At 34.6% G+C, this 14,076-nt stretch overlaps 2 protein-coding genes across 2 annotated transcripts; one reads left to right on the plus strand and one right to left on the minus strand.

Annotated features, from left to right (window-relative positions):
• LOC149735289 (organic solute transporter subunit alpha-like) lies at window positions 1-7,017 on the minus strand. Its single transcript, XM_089878210.1, has 10 exons — window positions 6,838-7,017; window positions 4,802-4,916; window positions 4,357-4,496; window positions 4,049-4,137; window positions 3,266-3,424; window positions 2,883-2,994; window positions 1,967-2,092; window positions 1,630-1,743; window positions 1,063-1,157; window positions 1-206 (listed from the first exon to the last, which is right to left on the minus strand). Exons 1-10 carry the CDS (start codon window positions 6,862-6,864, stop codon window positions 119-121), a joined length of 1,065 nt encoding a protein of 354 aa, XP_089734336.1. The 5' UTR covers window positions 6,865-7,017; the 3' UTR covers window positions 1-118.
• A 2,928-nt stretch (window positions 7,018-9,945) lies between these two features.
• Window positions 9,946-14,011, plus strand: LOC149735290 (aquaporin-like). Its single transcript, XM_089878223.1, has 6 exons — window positions 9,946-10,371; window positions 10,774-10,884; window positions 11,664-11,790; window positions 12,063-12,256; window positions 12,752-12,892; window positions 12,964-14,011. The coding sequence occupies exons 1-6, from the start codon at window positions 10,199-10,201 to the stop codon at window positions 13,061-13,063; spliced, it is 846 nt and encodes a 281-aa protein (XP_089734349.1). The 5' UTR covers window positions 9,946-10,198; the 3' UTR covers window positions 13,064-14,011.
• The last annotated feature ends 65 nt before the right edge of the window (window positions 14,012-14,076 follow it).

Consider the following 14,076-nt stretch of genomic DNA (forward strand, 5'->3'; position numbering starts at 1 on the left):
TTTAATACTTTCTTCGTTTTATTGATGAATTACAAAATAAATTGCCGCGTAAAAAATAATTAAAGAAGCATTATTGTCATGAGTGAAAAACAAAGTAGAAAATAAAATATTAATTAAGTTAAACGTTCGATACGTCAGGCGAACAGTTTCCGTTGGTTTTTTCTTCAATAGTTTCCATTAGTATATCCTCGGAAGGTGAAGTGTCTCTGTTGAAATAACTTGTGTTGATTGTAATAATATAGAAGTCAACATTTCTCAGAACAGTACAGTTTTTTAAATATAATTTCCAAATATTTTTATTGGTACATAGATATATAGTAGAATGGAGGGAGACGGGACACCTTCAGTAAATAATATACAAATATTTTGATCGTGTTTTAAACAATTGACAACGGTCTATGGAAGTAAGGATAAGGTTTTATAATTCTTTAAACTTTATTTGTTTACTACCAAATTGGACGAGAAAATCTAATAAAACTTTGTCTCATATTTCCCTACCCTACTATATATAATAGTTATCTACAGTTTTAGAAAATGTGTGTGATGTTTTTCTCGTTTAAACAGAGTAATTGTCCAATGAACCGTGTTAGAATCTATATTCGAATGATGATTATCCGTTTACCATTCATTGATTACTTTGTTACTATATCGCATATCACACACAAAGGACTTTTTGTACCTGAGTAATTTTATGAACAAAGATAACGCCAGTTGCACAATGTGATATTCAATAATGCTCTTTTAAAGTCGAGAGCCCACAAACATATAACTTTGGATATTGTTTAATAACGAAACCTCTGATTTTTAATAAAAAAGTACAGTGGGGTGAGGGAATATGGGACACTTTTTTCTGTTTTCTCGTTACATTTGGTAGTTAACAAAGAATTATAAAACCGTATCCTTGCGACTCCCATAGACGGTTGTTAATTGTTTGAAACAGGACGGGATATTTAGGGAATGTGATAAAGGGGTCCCATCTTACCCCACAGGACTATATTAATCAACGCATTGTCGGCGATACCTTAAGTTAGTTCGGCAGGACAAACCAGCGCATCAACTTACGTGCTCGTAGGTTCGATTCTTTCAAGTTCTACATTATCATCTGTTGTTCTGTATAGACACCTCGTAGTGAGGGAAAGAATAAAGAACTCAACAACCTGAAATATAATTTAATTGTTTGAATCTTGATAGTATAGTAGGTAGAAGATGGGACACCTTTAGCACATGATATCCTGATGTTTTAAACAATTAACAACAGTTTATGAAAGGATACGATTTTATAATTCTTTGAATGCTTTTTGTATACTACCAATTGGGACGGGAAAATGAAATAAAAAGTGTCCCACCTTTCCCCACCCTACTATATGTTTCTTTATCGTTGTTATTGCTACCAAAGGTTATCCTGTGTATTATATAACCGTGACCGTAATTAACTTGCAAAATCCAATTACTGGTTACATACAATATATGCTAAAGAAATGACAAGGATGCGCGTATATATGACCAGATGACGTCGGTTACAATACAGTATTATACCAGTGTAAGAGACGACAGGAATAAGCATGGCTGACTGGTACGTCTAGTATTAATTACAATTATGGAATATTATAAAAATCAAGTACAGCTTACCATGATTTGATAATTGACGATTAATTTCCTTGTATAAAAAGTATAAGGCAAAACGCATGGGATGTAACACAACTTGATGACAAATGGCTGGACGTTTGCTATCAACAAAACTAGCTGCAAAAAAGTTTCGAATTTACCAATATGTAAACAGTCTATAAGTCAGTATTTCAAGCGGGTACAAACAGACATTAGTATGTTAAATAAAACGAAATAATTTAGTTCTGTGATTAATATCTTAGATATATAATACCATTTTGTTATCCTTCTGTGGCGATGTAATTTACAATTACAAGTTATGACACGGATGTCATCGTAAAATATACTTTTACTTTTTCACCTGAAAGTTAAAAAACTTTGCCGTCGTTCGAAACCTCCCAATAAATGTTGCAGATGCTTTCCGAAATATAACAAGAGCCCACATCCCGGACAGCATTGATGCAATTAGACAACCGGTGTAGACCATCTGTGGTGTAATAAGGCAATATGTATAAGGCGTGCCGCCCTGCGTAAGCGCAAGCTGGCATTCAGCAAGCATTTAAACTTAGCATCTTATTATTATGCCATTTTACCCACAAAAATGTTGCGTCAGTTTAAGGCCGAATTTTAATATAGTAGAGTGGGGGAAGATGGGACACCTTTAACAAATAATATCCAAATAGCCTGATCGTGTTTTAAACAATTAACAATGATCTGTGGAAGTCGTGAGGATACGGTTTTATAATTCATGGACTGTTCTTTGTTTACTACCAAATGAAAAGAGAACGAAAAGGTGTCCCATCTTCCCCACCCTACTATATATAGGTATGGCAGTAATCGCCTTTGCCGCGCGTTTTGTTGGGACGTGTTGACACTGTCTTATGATACTTTATAACAATATTTTCGTTTAACAAAGAGAACTAAAGAGATTTTATGCCTTACTATATGTGCGTTGTGCTACATACCGGTTTTGTGTTTTATGCAATATTTATTAATATATAGAAGGGTGGGGGAAGATGGGACACCTTTAGCACGTAATATCCAAATATCCTGTACGTGTTTTAAACAAATAAAAACGGTATATGGGAATCGTGAGGATACGATTTTCAATTCTTTATACTTTCTTTGTTTACTACCAAATAGAACGACAAAATTCAAAGAAAAGGTGTTCCATCTTTCCCCAGCATCCTACTATAACATCAATAATTCGTTTCCATTTATTATAGCTTCACCCTCTTGTTTAAATTTTTACGAAAAGTAAACAGTTTATAACATACCCCTGGAATGGCGATCGTTCGGTCAGTTTTAATGATTCCTTCAAAGAATAAGACGATGGGTCGTGTGAATGCTGCTTGGAATGTTGCGTACCATAATACTTGGAAGTTGCTTCTGCAGAAAACGCGTGGAGGTCACATATACTGTACTAAGAAGTAAGGTATTCAGCACATAATATCTTTTTTGCCTAATAATGCTTTAACAATTAACAACGCTATTTTAGCGCTGTTGGCTAAGAGTATATAATTATGTAAATAAATGATTGTTTTCTAAAAAATTTGGAATGAAAACATGCTTAACTTCCCAACCTACTATATACCTGAATTCGATAACAGATGGCGGTAATATATAATTACCGACATCTTCTAATGGTAAAAACATTTACTTGGTCATTTTAAACGAGGGTAAACAGAAACAGCAGCAGCAGAAAGGCCCCGTGTTGGTTTGTACATATCTTCCCTCGAACCGACGTAATAATTGCGTTTGTCCACCATAGTAATTCACCATCAACACCAGCAATGCGTGAAGGCCGAACCCAAAGTATCTAAATCAGTAACGTATAGTGGGGTGGGGGGAGATGGGACACCTTTAGCACACAATATATAAATATCCTGATCGTGTTTTAAACAATTAACAACGGTCTATGAAAGTCGCGAGGACAAGGTTTTATAATTCCTTGAATGTTCTTTGTTTACTACCAAAATGTACGAGAAAATCGAATGAAAAGGTGTCCCATCTTCCCCCACCCTACTATATATAAAACCTATGATTAATTTAACGATATGCGCGAAAACCGATGTCGTGCGTTGTGGCGTCGCGGCACAAAACATCTGCTATTATATGATTGTGGACGTGTGTGTTGGGGAGGAAACCAGATCACTCCTCTCACACAGTTAGTCGTTAATGAGTTGTCCATCCTATCATTCATACTAACTATATAAAAACATAATCACTGCAAAGTTACATGAGTGGTAATTCTTAAGCGGACAAAATGTGTATGCAATATATAGGATACCCGTGTTAGAACTTCAACTGTTATATTCCGGCTCTCGGAAAACAAAGAAATGGGTTGGGACCCCAATAATAAATGGGTAGGGACCCCAATAATAAATGGGTAGAGACCCCAATAACAACGAGTCAATCTTAAAAACATACGTAGTTTACTTACACAGAACACACAAAGTCGATCATTACATTTCCTGCCGGGAAGAAGCAACCAACAACAGAAGAAACAGCGAACACGGTTGGTATTCCTGCCTGTCATATTTACACATTGTAAACAAGGTGGGGAATTATTGGGGCCTATATAGGAAGGCAGTTTAATCATTATTTATTTGGTAAAGCAAATAAAAGCTTGTTCGTTTCAGAAAGTTTATCAAAATAATTTATTTTAAAATCAATCTTAAAAATCATGGTCTTTAAAACTAAATGATATCGTCGTGTATTGTATAAACAACTCTATGTATATGTACTGACCTGCAATAAAGATAGTCTCCGCCTGTACGATAACTTTAGGTTTGATTTAAGGTAAAACACTTCTTCGATGTAAATTCCCACTGTTATTGTTGCCATTACGATTAGAATTAGATGTAAGATCAAACCGCTGGTGTCCATGTCTATAAATTAAACCACAATTCACCACGGGTAACTTCGAACCTTAACCGCACATGACGTATGCACAAAATGAAGTAAATAAAAAGCATGCATGTCAGATCGCCTTGCAAACTATAACCACTGCAGTCATGTTCTTTTTTGTTGTCTTTATGATGGTCCATTTTCCAATTTTTATTCATAATTAAATTTGGTAACCAGAATCTGTTGAAAAATCCAAATTGTTTAAATAAAAACAAATATATTTTGTTCGTGTTGTTTTGTGTTGGTAAAAGATTTGTGCCAATCACGGCGTACGTATTATTCTCACTTTGTACGATGACCATTGCGGATGGTATAGGATCATGTTTACAATGTTCGATATATGCTTCTTTAGCTTTTGCTTTGGCAAATACGAGGGGATCGAATGATGTGCTGTTCATTCCCTGCAATAATAAGGCAATATTCGAATATTAGATGTTGTAATGTAAATATGATACTTGGTGTAAGTACGTGGTGCAGTGGTTGGCGCACCTGCCTGTAATCCAGGGGCATGGATTCAAAGTTCGTCGCTGCTACCATTGTGGGCGTATGTGTCCTTGGGCAAGACATTTAAAGGTAATTGCTCCAAGCCAGTGGTCACTAATGGGTTGTCCAAATTGCCATTGACGCAGATAAACAATCACAGAACACCCGTGTTATTAGAATTGCTGTTTTCACGTACACACGAAGATCAAGCAAGTTACATTCATTCATTTTAACTATATAGTATAATGGGATTGTTGGGCAAAAAATTAATAGCTGCAAACATAATAATAAGATGCTTTTTCTAATGCTCGCTAGATCATATTACAACACGGCCGATATTAGTTGTGAGTTTGAATTATGTTGTGAGTTTGAATTATCAATCTATAGTATTGTAGTTTAAAAAATATCAAGAAGTATTTCATACGACCATACCGTTTAAAATCATATATATATATATATATGTTGTTTACGTGGTAAAGTAACTACCTTTAATTTCGGTAGTTTAAATATGCGGAATATTTATCAGTAAATAAAAAATCTTTAATTCTTTCCCATCTTGCCCCACTTTAAAGTTTTGATTGCCAAACTATGAAAGGCTAGTTTCTAATTTAATAATACATGCCTCATGGGAAATACAAATATAATACTGTGAGAAAAGATGGGACAGCTTCAGCACATAACATTCAAATACCTGACCGTGGTTTAAACAACTAAAAACGGTCTACAGGAGTCGTAAGGAATACCCACCTATACTCTACAATAGAATCTACGAATACTATACTAACACGAATATGTATAAAATAAAATTTAAAATTTATTCACAGATATTTGAGAAGTTATAGGAAGTGGCTTAAGCGAAATATAGAATACCAATACCCAGTTTGTGGCAAAAATATAAACTTTATTATAAGGTACTATAAATTTTCTTACATCTGTAACATGGTTACATGTTAAAAACTTTTCTTTATCAGTGGATAAAGAAAAAAATGTCAATGCGTTTAATATTATTTCACGTTATTTACGTGTATTCATAATTTTAACATCGTGTACTTAAGATTTGAAACTGTCCCATCTTACCCCGCCTGTTTTCGGATCCTTAAAATACACCTGCCGTGCTTTAATATAGTGGGGTGGGGAAAGATAGGACACATTTTCATTCTATTTTTCCGTCCCATTTGGCAGTATGCAAAGAAAAGTCAATAAGTTATAAAATTCTCACGACTCCTACAGACCGTTGTTAAATGCTTAAATCACGATCAGCATATTTAAATATTATGTGCTAAAGGTGTTATTTTTTGAATTGTGGTCAATTAATAACGGTATCACAGTACAGATTCATAATATAGTAAGGTGGGGGGTCCCATCTTCCCCACCCTATTATATCACTGAAAAACATATATATTAGGAATCGTTTTAAATGTCTGGCAATATATGCGCAAGGGTTTCATTTTTCCTATCCTACTATATCACCGAATATGGTCAAAAAAGAGGTTACAATGTTTGTGAACACGTAAAACGTTGATCGATCAATGCCACATGTCGTAAGGCGTTTAATGGGGCGTTAAGTTTAAATCCGAAAAAAAAACAGGATAAATCAAACACCTTGTGCCCATCGTCGAGTTATAAAATACTACCGTAAACCCCGACACACATGGTGTATTCTCAGACTTTAGACTTCACTTCTCAGTATGTCATGCTGACAGTAAGCGATGCTGGGTGATAGTAGAAGTCTAAAGTTAACACATGTCTGCTAAGTACTACAAACCATTACTACTATATCTACCACAGGACATGTACAAAAGGTAATTAAAGTATCGGCTTACACTACAACGTACTTACTGTGATATTCAGTAGACTTTTCGGCATGCTCAATCTTTCAAATTCCAAACTTGCTTATTTATATAACTTGTAGTACAGATGTGTTGACAGTCAAACTATTTAGGTCAAACTGACCTGTCCTACCACTGTGAAGAACGTGTGGTTGCTTTTACATACCAGCTTCAAGCAGCTACTTAAAACAACCAATTTAAATCGTAACATATCGAAGTGATAGCAATAGTAACATCATTCGATATATTTTGGTTATTATACCACGATACATTGCGTCAGTTTGCCCAAAACGTGGCGTCAAATATCAACAAAATTAACACAATGTCCCGGACTGGGTGAAAGGTAACTGCATAACAAGACTATCTCAGCTTGCGGTTAACGTTTTTTCTTTCACTAAATTCGAGAGAAACTTGGAAAGAAATTCTTTCTTTTCTTCGCACTTTAGAAGTTTTCACATTTAACTTTCTAGTTTTCACATTTAACCACGTGTATGTTTCCACCAATCAGAGTAACAGCCGAAAATATGATTGTTCGGTTATTTTTAGTTAATAAACAAATACATTTTCTCTGAAAGTTGAAAATATACACTATACGTAGGTTTTATCTTGTAAACTAGTATCCACACAAACCTCGCCACTTCAGAATCCCAGCAACTCTCTGTCTGTTACTCAGATACTAAACCACCTCGCTTTACAATAATTCAGCCGAATAAACTGTAGGAAACTTTTTTCGCAAAATTTAAATTTATCTTCTTTGTTAACCTCTGTAGTATAGAGGTTATTCACCTCTCGTTAACAATAAAGACTATTTGCTCGCTATTCACAAGTAAGGTCCAGCTGAGCTGTGTAAATTAACGGATTCCAGATATTCAGTAAGGTTAGAATTATAACTGCGATGTCGCAAGGTTCATGTTTATAAATTGTACTCACCAACAAACATAACAATCTAAATGAGTGATGTAATAAAGGTTTCGAATAACTATACACCATTCGCATGGTATGTACTAACGACACTCGTAAACAATTAACCGGTTAATGACACTATGTGACGTTACTTACTAGGTTGAAGGATGGGGAAGATTACGTAACTTTATACAAATACTTACACCATGGTTAGGAATCGACCCTAGCCCGTTCGTTCGTTCGTTTATTTATTTGTTTGTTTGTTGTCTACATGATATTTGTTTTAAACCTAATTAAAATATATTTTTCTACCTCAGACTGTGCATATTTATGATTAATTAACATTTGAATTCCTATTTCCAGGTTGGTTTTTATTGTCGTATATTTTACGTGGAGAAAACTTGTATGTTTTCTACTTTTCATGCATCATTTATATATTTTGATTCATAATTCTCACAATATCTCCCTTATACACCAACCTTTAGGTTATTGACCCGAACGTATACTATATATGTAGGTATACAGCTTTAGTAAATCCGATGTATCACTTCGTTCTCACCACCTTTCGTTTATAACACCTTTCTCTTTACCTGACAGACATTTTTCAAGTTCTGATACCATTTAAATCGTGCAGATCCAGCTGTACGAATATATAAAGAACATTTATTTTATTTTTTTCCATAGGTTTAAGTTTTAACAGGCAAAATATTGCAGCATATAACTAAGTCATTGGGTATGAGACATGACTTTGCAAATATATTTTGGTTAATCTGAAAAATTGATTCAAAAATTGCTTCATTGTTAAAATTGTTTGTATTAAAGAGAAAGGCACTTTGTTCTTTGGGCGTGTACACCCTCTGTATAAACATTTTGTGTGTTTCATTTCATTCTGCTTAATCACGCAACCTATTCTTTCCTAACTCAAATTATACAAGTAGTCGTTTATTATCCACCGTATACTAATAGATTTCTCGAATCATTCCCGAAGTTTGGTGTTTTCTGTTGGACGTAACATATTCGATGACTGGGCAAATAAATTGAAATATAGCGTCATAACTGAATGTCCAGCATCGAAATTTGAGTTTAACTACATCGTTACCTATAGAACCTTCCTCCATTTACGTGAAAGATTGAATGTTTCCCCGCGGAGAGTAACCACAGTAACTATAACATAGATGTTCTGAGTTAGTAAGTATGCAACTTTTAGACAACCCATAAATGATCACTATGCTGGGGAATCGTATAACGTCCCTGCCCAAGGACACACACGCCCATAATGTTAGTAGCATAAAGCAGTGCTCTTCAACCTTTTTTGGGTTGGTGAACCCCTAAAGTTGTTGCGACGAACTCATGCACCCCTGATTGCTTTAACTTAAAACTAATGACGTTTCACAATTCCCAGTGATGCAAGACATAGAATTCATATAAAAAAACTGTAGGAAGTGGCTAAATTGGTTAAAAAAGTTTACAACTAAAAAATTTTGCTAAAAATTGTTGAAGTTTGTGGTGCACCCTTGTATACCCTTTTGCACTGGTGCACCCTTGGCCTATTTTGGTGCACCGTGCACACCGGTTGAAGAGCACTGGCATAAAGCATCGAACACGACATCCTCTGCTTTCGATGCAAGTGCCCAAACCTCTCAGCCACGCCGCCGAATCTCTATGATATTCACACCACGTAACCACTAGGGCACACTTCATCCGGCCGTGTGAAACATGTCGTGTAGAGCAAACGACTGAATATATTAAGAATACAACGCGTGTGATGTTAAATATTGAATTGAACATACACAATAAAGTTAAGTGCAAAACATACATGCCAGGTAACCTTAAACAAACAAGCTATTTGTGCAAGTAAGCTAACAACTCCCTTGCAGCTCTTAATTATTCTCGTAATCTTAATAGGTTATGACCATAGTAATCGATTGATATTTTATGTGCAAAAAACTATACACATTGACGCTGATAGTTGTAAATATACCTCAAAGCGATTATTGCAACGAATATTCCGTCACTCTTGCATTACATGGCATGCGTGGCTATGGTTACCTGAAGTTCTATGTAAGACAATATTTGAACTGAGTACATGAGTTAAGAACCCATAGCAACCTCATAAATCAATATTAAACAAACCAACACCCAGCATTCAATCCACTAAGAACTATTTTTAAGAATCAATTTTATCACGTTATTGCAAATTTCCTGCAAGTCATGCGCAATCTTGTGTATTGTTGGAAGCCCGTTGCAAGTCGTATGAAGGTTTTGCGGTTCGTGTGCTTGCAAAGTAATGTAAAGGTTTTGCGGTATACTTTGAAACTTTTCTGGTGTAGCATCGCAGGTAGTTCAGGTGCTGCCGCGTAAAACAACAAATCAAACAGTTCAATAATTAATTTGTCGCGAACAAACACACTCGAAGCGAGAAGTATCAGTTGTGTACTTCACATTCCGACGAGGGCTGCTTATTCAAGATGGCGGAGGAAAAAATTGAATTTGAAACAAATTCAGAAACTGTAAAATTTACTCGGAATTACTTTCGGTTTGCTGTTCCTCTGATGGCCGAGTTTGTCGCAACTTTTCTTCACACTTTCTGGGGATCTATGGCCGGTTTCCCGCTTGATAGAAGCACAAATAGCTTGAACAGGTGTGAAAATTAATTTCATGTTTTTTGTTGGCTATATTTTTAAGTTTGCTGAAAAAAATAATTCTTTAACTCAACCATTAAAACCAAGCAAATTCCGGTTGCTATAAAGTCTATATCATTATTTTCTATGTAATTGAGTCTATCGATGATATTTTTACCAAAATCGCAAGATGTATAGTACTGTGGGGGAAGATGGGACACCACAGGTTGTTCTGCAAAACTCATGATATATAACCACGTGGGACGTAAATGCTTGACCCAATTTGCCCTTACATTGTTTACACTTAAATTAAACAACAGATTATACAAAATATTTTCAACTTTGTTTATTTCAATCGTTTAAATATTAGGTTAAATGTTTAACAATTTCAACATTGTTTTAATTTCGTTTAAATATTGCAGTTCCATTATCTCGAGTGACGTCACAATCGGATATCCAGATTCAAATTTATTACCAGCATTTCAAGCTGGTTTTGCTGTGTGGATTCTAATCGTTGGATTCTTTAATATCAGGTAATATGTAGTTACAAACCGTGTGTTTTTTTAAATGTAAAAGATTAACATTGCTCTCATGTTATATAGTAGGGTTGGAGAAGACGGGACTTTTCAATTAAATCCACCTTTACGAATATCCGCTTTATCATAGACAGAAAATGTTACACTATTATTCTACAGTATGTTCACACAGACTAACGTCAAACGCATTTGCTGTTGTTAAGTATTAAAATTCGGTGTTGAACGACTACAACATTTTCCAATAGTTTAAAAAAGAATAATAATAGGATGCTCATTTTAAACTTTCACAGTATCGTATTAAACTTACCTGAGTTTTGTAACTTGCATAATGGCAATCTAATAACATAGTTTAATAACAGAGGTTAAAATTTTTCGTAAATTTTAAAGTTAAAACTTTTCGTAAATTTTAAGGTTAAAACTTTTCGTAAATTTTGTCTTTTAAAATTAGTTTTAGGTTTGTAAAATAACTGAGATATGCACATGTGAAAAATAGGAGGTAAGGGTTAAAAGGCTTAAATTAGGAATAAAATCATCATAAAAATACTGCTTTAAAATTATATTTTCCGGTATTACTGGTTCATATGTATTTGTTAGATGCAATATTTATCAATAGATCTTCCCCTTTAGCGCATAATATTTAAATATCCTGATCGTGTTTTAAACAATTAACCGCCTATGTTTAAAACTCGGCTACTACGCAGTAAATATTTATAAATTTGTGTTGTACAAATATTTATAAAACATTTACTTACATTAACACACGCGGTATATGACAGCGTTTTTCACTTCAATCCTGCTGTATCTGTTGGATTCCTGGTTAGTGGTGACCTCGTCATCTACATGTTGATACCATATGTTGTTGCACAATGTCTTGGGGCGGCTGCTGGGGCACAGATAGCAAAGGTGAAATAATTTTCAACTTATTTTTATTTTTATAGGGTTTCAAATATCATATATTTATTGCAAATTTTTCTTACGCATTTGTTAAATTTTACATATAAATATAGAATATCCATTAAAAATGAAATAATCGCATACTTAAAAAAACTAAAATGCAAACGGGTACGCTGGTATAAGGCAAGTTAAAAAATTAACGTTTTCAAATATAACTAATAAATACCGGAGGCCATATAAGTGATTTACCATCGTCTATATATGTTTCTATTCTTACTCAGAGTTTAAGAGGAGAAGATTTAGTTCCACTATACATTCAAGATGACGCTAATATAACAGCTATATTCTTCTGCGAGTTCATCACAACCGGGTTTATTATGTTCTTCACGTTAGCCATGGTTGTGGACAAGACATACCAACAACACACTGGACCATTCGCCCTCGGAATGACTGTGTTTCAAGGAGTTCTTGCTGGGTAATTTTGCACTTCAAGTATTATTCAATAAACTGTTATATCGCTTGTCTTATATATCTTGCCAACCGACATAAATAATACTGAGTGAGAAATTGTGACAGTATTTAAACATTTTAAATATAACTTGGAATTGGAAACATCCGATCACATATATAGGACAGTAAATACAATTTGTATTTTTTTCTATAGTTTTACATACCGGGCCAAACAGTAGTAATTATTCTTAAAGTGCGCGTCCCTTAGTTAATCAGAAACGTATCGACTTTATAAATGTGTATATACTGTGCACAGTATTATATAGACGTTTCCTGATCGTTTTTTAAACATTTAACAACGTTCTATGGAAGTCGCGCGCATACGACTTTATAATTCCTTGAATGTTCTTTGTTTACTACTAAATGGGACGATAAAATAAAATAAAAAGGTATCCCATCTTCCCCAACCCCAGTCAGACTTGTTTTCATAATAAAATTCCTCACGACACTTTCACTGCAGAAGATGGGTCGGGGCTGGCTGTTTAAATCCAGCCAGATGGTTTGGACCTGCACTTGTTACTGGTGGGGCTGCGTGGAATTATCATTGGGTGTTGTGGCTTGGAGACTGTGTAGGAGCTTTTGTTTTCGCTATCATTTACATGTAAGTAGGCAATATAGTGTTTTTTTTTAAATATTTATTTAAGATTAAAAATAACTTTTTTAATATTTTAGGATGTTTTTTGCACCCGAGGATCGGATCTGGTTTCTGAAACTAAACAAAAAAGTGTCGAATTTAAAATCACCGGCCCCCTACAGCGTAACGAAGTTATGAAAATTTTATTATGAAAATTTATATTTTGTTTTCTTACTTAGCTTACTGTATCTAGTTCAGTTATATTGGTTTGGGGATTTAAACTTTATTACGTGTTTTTCATCCCGGAAATGGAAAATGTTCGAGACTGTCTAAACTATCGAGATCAGTGAAAGAAAGGCACGTTTCACTCCGGATATTTTAACAGGTGGAACACAGGTCATAAAAATGAAATCATGGTAGCTTAATTTAAAATGGTTTGTCATTTGTATAATACGCTAGACTTAAATGCTCTTTATGTTGTTTACAGTGTATGTGTAAGACTCGCAATGTATGTCGTAGGGTTAAGGGCTTAGGCGTTAACGTCAATAGATCTATTTGTCAAAAACTTTCTTTACAATTTCAATGCTTCATTAAGCTCACATACAGTAGGGTGGGGGAAGGTGGGATACCTTTCTTATTCTATCTTTGCGTCCCATTTGGTAGTAAACAAAGAACATTAAAGGAATTATGAAACCGTATCCTCGCGACTACCATATACCGTTGTTAGTTGTTTAAAACATGACTATAGGATGTTTGGATATTATGTACTGTCCCGTTTCCCCCCACCCTATACTATACATGTTATAATTAAGTGACTACGTTAAATTCCTTTATATTAAATATGTTCGATAGTTTTACCGAAATTTTGAATAATGATGCGTTTTGTCACGTCAGAAGCCTACGCAAGACGTTCGTTTTAGCAATGCATCGCTTCATTGAATAAACTCGCCTTGTGTAATTCGTGGGAAGTGATAATTACTTTGCATTTTCTGCTCCAAGCATGAGAAGCGCTCTTGAAGTAAGCGATTTGTTCTCATTCAAGAAAGAGTGCGGTGTTGGTTGCTGTAGTGCAGTGAACAGTTTAATAAACTGCTAAGCCATTTTCTGATAAGCACATGTTTCAGATAGTATTTCTGCTAGATGTAAACCTTTTAAGTTTTTGTCATGTGTATTGAACCTACGATAATATGAGAGATGATTTAACAAATTAT

This window comes from Ciona robusta, chromosome 5 (assembly GCF_009617815.1).
Source record: "Ciona robusta chromosome 5, ASM961781v2".
NCBI classification, from domain to species: domain Eukaryota; kingdom Metazoa; phylum Chordata; class Ascidiacea; order Phlebobranchia; family Cionidae; genus Ciona; species Ciona robusta.

What these genes read in the sequence shown, in the direction of transcription:
- LOC149735289 (XM_089878210.1), bottom strand. Translation starts at nt 6,864, where the DNA reads ATGCCGAAAAGTCTACTGAATATCACA. An exon ending in AAAGTCTACTGAATATCACA is followed by an intron (nt 4,917 to 6,837) that starts GTAAGTACGTTG and finishes TTATTATTGCAG; the next exon opens with GGAATGAACAGCACATCATT. An exon ending in GAACGATCGCCATTCCAGGG is followed by an intron (nt 2,093 to 2,882) that starts GTATGTTATAAA and finishes ATTACACCACAG; the next exon opens with ATGGTCTACACCGGTTGTCT.
- LOC149735290 (XM_089878223.1), top strand. Translation starts at nt 10,199, where the DNA reads ATGGCGGAGGAAAAAATTGAATTTGAAACAAATTCAGAAACTGTAAAA. An exon ending in CTGGGGCACAGATAGCAAAG is followed by an intron (nt 11,791 to 12,062) that starts GTGAAATAATTT and finishes ATTCTTACTCAG; the next exon opens with AGTTTAAGAGGAGAAGATTT. An exon ending in GTTTTCGCTATCATTTACAT is followed by an intron (nt 12,893 to 12,963) that starts GTAAGTAGGCAA and finishes TTAATATTTTAG; the next exon opens with GATGTTTTTTGCACCCGAGG.